The 8,896-nt window shown below is 37.1% G+C and overlaps 1 protein-coding gene across 1 annotated transcript; it reads right to left on the bottom strand.

Moving 5' to 3' along the window:
- Positions 1 to 201: 201 nt before the first annotated feature.
- On the bottom strand, positions 202 to 5,246 carry LOC137708010 (linoleate 13S-lipoxygenase 3-1, chloroplastic-like). The gene is made up of 8 exons (XM_068446973.1): positions 4,742 to 5,246; positions 4,186 to 4,466; positions 3,103 to 3,340; positions 2,669 to 2,998; positions 2,290 to 2,483; positions 1,764 to 2,065; positions 1,320 to 1,583; positions 202 to 1,146 (listed from the first exon to the last, which is right to left on the bottom strand). Exons 1-8 carry the CDS (start codon positions 5,094 to 5,096, stop codon positions 390 to 392), a joined length of 2,721 nt encoding a protein of 906 aa, XP_068303074.1. The 5' UTR covers positions 5,097 to 5,246; the 3' UTR covers positions 202 to 389.
- Between the last annotated feature and the right edge of the window lie 3,650 nt (positions 5,247 to 8,896).

Genomic DNA, 8,896 nt, shown 5'->3' on the forward strand with positions numbered 1-8,896 from the left:
ATTGGGTAAAGTAACCCGACCTGTTAATGACCCGTTAAGATAACAAGTATGACACGACATGACCCATTAAGATAATAGATGTTACACAAAATGACACAAAACACAACTAACACGACCTATTTGTCAGGCCTACTTACAACACAAGAATAACCAATAGAAAAGGAATTAAAAAGAAATCAATGATAGAAAACGGAGAGAAAATGACCAACTTCTAGCACATCAATTAATTACGATTAGATTATTTACCATATTACATCCCACTAGATAACCCAACGACAAAATACCTTAATGATCTAATTAATTACAAAATATAGAGAATGGTCAGTCTTAATTGCCACCACCACCTCAAAATAATAAAGTAAATGTTCATGGGCCCCCACTTTTTAGACTCATATCGAAATACTATTCGGCACACCACGACATGTAATCCCAGGCTCAGAACTTGGTACAAGCAACTCATAAGGCAAAACTCCTGCTCCACATCTATGCTTAAGACTTGGATCACTATTCCTCCTGTCAATCTCCCTCTCAATTTCCCTAATCTCTGCAGAAAACTTGTGAAATGCCTCCACCACATCAGCATCCCCTGACCAAGTAGACGGTTGCTGCCTCTCCCCTAGGTACTCCTCATCCGGCGAATGTGTTGATAATATGTCCACCACAGCCATGTATTTTATGGCTTGCAGGACGCTTGGCAAAGCTGAGAGGAAGAACTTTTGTGGGTCTGAGATGAAATTTGCGTATTCGGGGTCATTCTCTTCCGGGATCAATCTTCTCATCAGGGGTGGCCTGTTGGGGACATAACCTCCATAGGGGTACTGTGCAAAATTGAGTGCAGCATGTTGAGCCGATGCTAGCCAGATTAATGTGCTGAGGATTGAGACTAGGTCATCTGCTGTGGACAGTGACGGCCACCAGTTTTCATGGCGGAGATCAGCGTGACCTACATTGACGGACTCCGAGTACCAGTCTTGCAGCTCTCTGTCGTTTCGGATTAGGCTTGAGTCGGGGTAGTAATGGTGCACGTAGGTTCGAACCCAGTTCTCAATTGCACCCCAGATGAGTAATCCATCACTGCCATATGGGTAATCTTCCATTACAAGTCTCACACCGTGGGGTTGTGTTGTATCAGGCACTGCCATACCCCTACATTAAAAATTATGAACCAAATAAATTAGATAAATAACATAGAAACACATTTCATATGGTAACGTGTGCTAACAAGACATATTGTCAAACTATGAATTTCAACCATATATTCAGGAAAATAGTAAACCTAATGCAAACGCATGCAATATGCTAGATCTTTTGTCACCTACCTTTGTACAAGATCTGCAGGAAGGCTTTGGGTGTCAAAGCGCCAGGTTTGGTATGCTGAAGAACTGATTTCCATTGCATAGCGGCCTGGAGTGAAGCATGACTCGATGACACCATCAGCGTTGATCAAGATCTGGCGAGCCAGTTTATTGATCTCAAGAGTGTATCTCATGTGCGGATCCAAAAGCTTGTAAATCGGGTGCATTGCGCTTAACTGTCTATGTGCTGCCAAGATAAACGGCTCTAGGGTAGCATGGGTACGTAGCCTGCAACCAATGCAACAAATTTTCAGCACAAACATGTACAACAAAATTATATATTATTATAAAATAAGTAACCCTAAGTTGGCTACATAAACTATTATGGCTAATTTGATAATATATAATCAACTGTCACAAAATGTAGTTAGTCAATTATTATGAACAAAAAAAAGAGAATTTACGTACCAATGGTGTACAAGTTGGTGGACGCCAGCATCATTGGCGCAGACATGCGCCTTAGCGAGCTGCCACATCCAGTTGGTGGTGGCGTCAACAGCAGGTGTCAAAACACGCTTTGATCTTGAACCTGGTCCTGTATTGGGGAGGGTAAGCTCGATAGCGATGGGCTTGAGAACTCCAGTTGGTGTCAAGAAATAAAGGGTACGAGTTGCGTAGGATTTTCTCCCATCTAGAGCATTAATCCGATCAAGAAATGGAAGATAGACGTCATGGTAATCCACCATGTACAACTTGTTCTCATCCAACGCCTGCAAAATTAATAAATCAAACAAAAAACAAAAATGAGCATCAACGATACAAAAAATGGTTGAAGAAAAGATGGATAGTCCCACAAAAAAGGTTGGAAATATTATTCGCACTTTCAATTTGTTGTAGTTAAAATACCGATATTTAACTACAGAATGATGCTTGGAATGTTTTCCTAAAAAATGTCTGGGAGTATTAAAATAGTAAATGGGATAATGAGTAGTACCTGTTGTACAGTCATGCCATAGAGATAGGGTGTGATGTGTTCTTCTTTGAGAGCAGACTCTAATGGCCCATAAACCTCAGGATCAAGTTTGCTTTCTGGTGGGAAAACCTTAAGCCTCTCAATGCTCAGTGGATTAACCCCTGCCACTGCTTGGCGGGCAAATTCGTCATCTCGCAACCAACACAATTTGTCCTCTGCACATGGAATAATATCTCAGTTAATCAAAAGATTAATCATGGCTTTTGATTGATTCATTAATTATTGAGGGTTTATTATATTCCCACACAATGACTGCGCACTACATATATTTATATACTTAGTGGGCACATTGCGGGATTTTAATTAATTAAGAACATATAGGTTGAAGAATTGAACTCACTGCTTAGAATCTTGGGGGTGTCATATTTAAGAACGCCCTGGTTATAGTCCTGGAATTTACTGACCATACTTGGTAATGGAAGCTTCTTTAAAAATTCATCCTGCAAACCCCATTTGAGGAGGACGCCTTCACTGTAGAGGCTGTCGATGTCGGCGAATCCCCGGAAGTCTTTGTCAGCTTTGAAGCTGGACATTAGGGAAGGGACCAAGTTGTGAAGGACACCCTTGAGCCTCCCAAATAAAAATGTGTCCATTTTTGACTCCTCAAATTGTTCATCTCTTGGTACATACATTGGTAGTGGCTTCTCAACCCTACTCTCCGCTAGCATATCTGAGCCACAAACAAAACAAATAGACCATTCAAATTTAAGTTATTAACAGTCATAGTTTGGCAACATAATGCGACAAACTATGTGGCGAGTGAATATTTCATACCAGTATCAGTTGGGGGACGACCGGTGCGACATCTTCTAGGGTAGGGAATTTTATTACCACCAAGTGTAGGCCTAGCAAGGTCGATTCCCTTATCAGGGTTTCCCAAATCATTATACAAAGCATAGTCATAGATCCTGTCTGATAATTTTCTAACTCCAGTGCCATCACCCCTCAGATTCTTCAACTCCCTCTGTCTCAGTTCCTTAAGCCCATCAGGAGTCTGGTCTGGTAAATATGGCTGCTCAAAAAGAAATAAAAGTCGATAATTATTTAATGCATTTAAACATGCTGCCAAAAATTAAAATTTTGTATTGATATTAAAGTAAGGGTAAGGTGGGTTAAATTTTTCGAATCCGGATCACATAGGATTCCGAGAATTCGTGAATCATATCCGTTCATCGTTCATCGTGCGGTCAAAAATTATTTTAAATATTTTATTTAAAATTAAATACAGACCGTACCTGATAAAAATTGAACGTATAATATACGATAAACGGACACGATTTACGGATTCCCATGATCCTCACTAAAAGGATCCAGAGAGGATCCTGTTGGAAATTTTTCAACTAAATTTGCAAATCAAATGATGTGTCATCAATAAAAAATAAACGCGTTAATCAACATTTCAGTAACAATTTAATCATTAACAACCACAATATTTGATTACAAGTGATTAAATATTTTTTTTAAAAATATTTCAACCACTAATATTATGATATTTGGTGTCTTTGACGTATTTTCGGGGCATTGAAAATTGTTTCCACGGGGCTCAGGTAGATAGATTGAAACAGTGAAAGGAGAGGAAGTGACCAGCCAATTAAGTTATACTTATCTAATGAAAATAAAAAAAATATGATAATATCTGTAATTGCTAATGGCTGCTAGCTATCAAGGTATGACCATTCAAACTTCTCTTATGTAAAATATACACCAAGAAAGTATGCATTGATGTATGATTGATTCACAACAATACCGACCTAAATTATTGGTCATCACTTGCAGATATCCAAGGCCTAAAATAAATAACTAGGTTTTGACTTTCCAATCTAGGCCAAGCAAAATTAAGGGGAAAATGAAATCTACCTTGTTGCAGAAGACTATTCTTTTCTCCGGGTGATCTTTCTTAGATTGCATCCAGGAATTTACAGGAAAATGCAGGGGACCGCAGGCAAAACCTTCAAGGGTTATGGTCTCCAAAAAGAACTCGTTCTGGTGCTTGTTTGTAACTGTGATTGCTCCTGGGACGCCAAAACTTGAGTCCACAGTAAACTCAGCTGTATAATTTACCCTCTCCGCTTTTAGATTGGATTTTTTAGACCAATCTTTTAGCACTCCTTCACTGCTTTTCTTGGGAGCCTTTGTTCCTATAAAAAAATTAAGAACACAAAGAAGAAAAAAATTAGTACAACTCTTAAATTGCGTACTTGAATTTTAAGTTGTTCATTTCTGAACGAAGAGTGATTTCCATGCACCATTTTTCTACACATACGCACCCTTGTTTATCTCTGACATTCGAATTGAATAAAACAAAGAAAATCAAATGACGGAAATAAACATGGTGTGCAGAGGAGGAAAAAAAAAAAAAAAAGTGTGCAGAAATTGTTTCTTTTCTAAGAAAATCAGATAGAAAGTTGCTTACTTGGGTCTAATCCTGTACTGACAAGCTCCAAAACAACATTTCTGCCAATTTTGTCAGTGAGGGAATCCAAGTGTTTGGAAATGGCCTCTTTAAAATCCTCCTTGATCTTATTCCTCACAGTCACAACAGCTCTCACCTTCAACTTCGCAGGCTTCTCAGCAGAAAAAACAGGCACAATCTTCACCAAATCTTCACTGATGGCTGCCACAGGACCCCTCTGTGCCCTCCTCAAATGGACCAGCCTCCTCTGTGAAGGAACCAAACTTGGTCTGGCCAAAAACAACTTAGAAGATGATGAAAAAAACTGAGACTTTTCAATTAGAGAACTTCCAATGATTTGTTTAGCCAGTGCCATCTTCTTCTTCTTCCTTAATTCTCTGCAAACTTATATTTGTTCGAGAAAGTTTATTTCCTTTTCTTTTCTTGCTTTTTTTTTTTTTTTTTTTTCAAACCTTTTATTTTCTTGCTTTGTGCAGAGAAAAAAGAATGGTCGTTGCAGAAGAAGTGAGATGATTTATTTGTTAATGGAATATGCAGAATATTATGAGTTGGTGCGTCTGCTTTGGTACATATATACAGAGAGAAAATGATCATGCGAGAGAAAAAGTTTGTTCTCACCGTCCACACGTTTTATAAATAAAATATATGTGCTTGTGAAAAACACTTGGGTTTTTAACCCTACTTTTTAATGTTGGCTTTGTTTTTTAGTATTTTTGTTTTGACAGTATCATTCACGTAATTTTTTAACATATTTTTGTTAATTTATGTCTAATAATTGTTTTTAATTCATTCAATTTGAACGGTCAAAAATTAAAAAGATATGTAATAAATAAAAATAGTTGTATAGGTAGCACAATTTTTTTGTTTTTGGGAAACATTTTTTGGGAGGAGTTCAACTTCAAAGAGAGAGACGAACAAAAAGGGTCCGAGTCAACAACGTGTTTCAGGTTTCCGAGTAAAGACGTGGTGTGGTGGCGTGGGGAAGCCAAAGAGAAGGTAGGAAATGTTGGGTTCAAAGGACGAGTGTCTCCTTGTCTTCTGTGGAAATGGCAACTGCGCCCTTGTGTATTGAAAAGTTTCATCAGTGCGATGTTGATTCTTGTAGAAGTGGATCAACTTTACTAGTCCATGGTCCTTGGTCTATGGTCCATGTTTGATTTGACTAAATATATGAAGTCTTTGAAAAAGTCAAAATTAACAACTAAGCTTCATTTTTCTCTTTGACCGTATTTGGTTCTTGTCTAATATACTTTTTTTTTGGTATAAAATGGGGTTTGGAATCTTAAATCTTTAGGCTAGTCAGAGTTTCTTACCAATTATTCTAAAGCAATCACTTTTTGATATTTAGTTGTAAAAATGATTAGATGTAGTTATGTTATTGTTAATAAAAATGATCTTTCTGTAACCAAATATAATAAAATGATCTTTCGTGCTAATTCCCGTCATTCTACCCACTCTTTCGCTATCGACCACTAGATTAACTCCAATAATTTTCAACATTTTCTCACAAGAAAAAGTTTATTATTTTATTTTATTGTGGGATTGGATAACTTATAGAGAAACACCCTAAGATGGGACAATTTCTTAATCTTGGGATAGAAATAGGACAAACAGGTCATGCACACCATACATAAAATGAAATTACTAAAATACACACATATAGATAATAAAAATCAGAAACCCATTGCATCAATTTTCTCATTTGGAAGACAGGGATGTCGAGGGATTTCTGTGAGCTCTGGGTTTCTGGGTTGAGCTCTGATTTCAAAGAGAGAGAAGTCCAAAGAGAGGTGAGAAGAGTGAGCTGGGTTTTGGGTTGACCTCATACCTCTGATTTCAAAGAATGGGATGTGAGAGAGGTGAGAAGAGTGAGCTGGGTTTTGTACCATATTTTCTGTTTTGGCCGAAAAGTTCCATTTTTTCCTGCGACTGAAGTTTCGGCAAGCATAGTAAGGTAGGGTGTAGTTCCAAGTTCCTTCATCAATGATATATGGAGTAAATGGGTTGTTTGTAAGATGAATTATTACTTATAAGTTAAATTAGGGTTTGTGTTTCATGTTGGGGCCTCTGTGTTATGGAATTAATTTAGGGTTTTGACGTGCTAGAAAACTAGAATGGAATAATTTCTGGTTCAAGTTTTCAATTGCAGAAATTTGTGAAAATTTTTCCGTATGTGTATGTGGTGTGCATATGGTGTGTATGGCTACATACTAATATAAGAAAGGGGAATGTTCAGTAGTTATGATGCACGTATGTTGTGCCCCAGAATTCAGCAAGTATGACCACAACCTAGTTGGCCTCGGCGAAAAACAAAATTAAGAAAAAGATTAGAGGACGTTAAATGATCATGCGTGTCCATGAAATATGACAACGAGTATCATGTTTTCCACGTGTACGATTAAGCGGTGATTGATATACGTAACAAGACTTTTCAAACTGGCACTGTAACCTTATATATGTAACAATTATGTTTTAATTGTATCCACTATACCAATAGGTTGCCGTTAAAGTTTCTTATTAATGCAAAAAGCAGCTCATTGCTCGATCTTCAGTTCTGTGCATATCATATGCATGTACTGTACATATTATGTGCATGTAGTGTGTATGTAGTGTGCATATAGTGTATATGGACAGGTGATGAAGTCATTTTTCTGATTTCAAAGAGAGAGTTGTGAACTCTAGGTTTTTGGGTTGGCTCAAATCTGTGAGTATATCATGTGCATGTCGTATACCATACAGTGAGCAAATCTTGAAAAACTCATCCAACAAACATCAGCATTTAATGACTAGGCTTTGTTCCTAGCCTCGATGCGAGTCCAATGGTGGTGGTCTCAAGCCTTAATTGTTTCCCATGTTGCTAGCAAATGGCTGGAAAATTTGCGGCCTACTTAAGTTTTGATCCCAACGATCGAGGATGCGATTCGTGACAAGGCTAGGTGTTTTGGACTTGTGAAGACAAGATGAAATTGGTGGTGGCTTCAATTTGGACGGTCTTGGTCGGGACGACCGTGCACCGTGTGTGCATAGTGAGAAGGGGAAAGAGAGTGCGTGAGGGAGAAAGTGAGAGAACAGAGGAGGGAGAGAAAGAGTAGAGAGAGAAATAAAAAAAATGGGAGGAAATAACCCATTTATATACGAGGACAATTAAGTTATTTCAAGGTGTAGAAAAAATCTTATTTACGTCCCATTATTATACATGCTGCTTAACGCCTAGGCAGACAAGGCGGATTTAAGTAAATATACTGTATTTCATGTAAATAAGTATCTGCTTATACTTAAAATATATATAATTTCATCATAAACTACAAAATAAAATGACATATATATTATGAAGTATTGGAACATAATGAAAACAAGGGGAACAAACATATAATGTGTGTTCATTTAAGTATTCAACAGGTCTCTTACAATTTATTGAAAAAAAAAGTAAAATGCAAAATGAAAGCTATCTATTTCTATCTAAGTGAGTAGCGACCTAGGCGGGTCTGGACGGGCTAGGCAAGGTGCCTAGGCGGTCTAGGCGAGCAACTCAATAAGTTTAGGAGCCCTTTCTTAATTTTCAAACGCTTAGGCATTAATCGGAGCGGTGGCCAGCCGCCTAGCACCGCTTTAGAACAGTGATTTTTATATGCAAAGTTCTATTTTGAATCATCTCTCAATATTTATTGTATGTTCTTCATGATTTATAAAGAACCTACCATTATATTTAGGGGTGTAATATCTACACACCCTTTCTAATTTTCGGCTGGCGGATCGGATGAATTGAAGAAGATCAAATGACAGAAATTAACAAAGAGTGTGTGAGAAATAAAAAAGGGTGTGTGGATATCACACCCCTATATTTAAATAAAATTTCTATATTTTCTTAAATTTGCTATGGTGAGATTCATATTTTGTTAAAAATAAATACTTCTTATATTACAATTTATATATATATATATATATATATATTAAATGGGAAGTGTTATTGGTACTCCAAAATTATTATTCTATACTCTTCACAAGTATATTTTTCTTTCCTAAAATAGAAAGTTTGGAGTGTAAAATAAGATTTTTAAAATGTTAATAACAATTCCCTATTAAAAAGTATGTTTTGTGGTTGCTTCTCGAAGGCTAAAAGCGTTTTGAGATAAAAATTTCGTAATGCTTTTAGCT

The sequence above is a fragment of the Pyrus communis genome, chromosome 11 (assembly GCF_963583255.1).
Source record: "Pyrus communis chromosome 11, drPyrComm1.1, whole genome shotgun sequence".
NCBI lineage: Eukaryota > Viridiplantae > Streptophyta > Magnoliopsida > Rosales > Rosaceae > Pyrus > Pyrus communis.

Coding starts and splice junctions, on each gene's coding strand:
- LOC137708010 (XM_068446973.1), bottom strand. CDS start 5,096: ATGGCACTGGCTAAACAAATCATTGGAAGTTCTCTAATTGAAAAGTCT. Junction 2,484..2,668: donor CACCCCCAAGATTCTAAGCA/GTGAGTTCAATT, acceptor TTCCATGTGCAG/AGGACAAATTGTGTTGGTTG. Junction 2,066..2,289: donor ATGGCATGACTGTACAACAG/GTACTACTCATT, acceptor TTAATTTTGCAG/GCGTTGGATGAGAACAAGTT.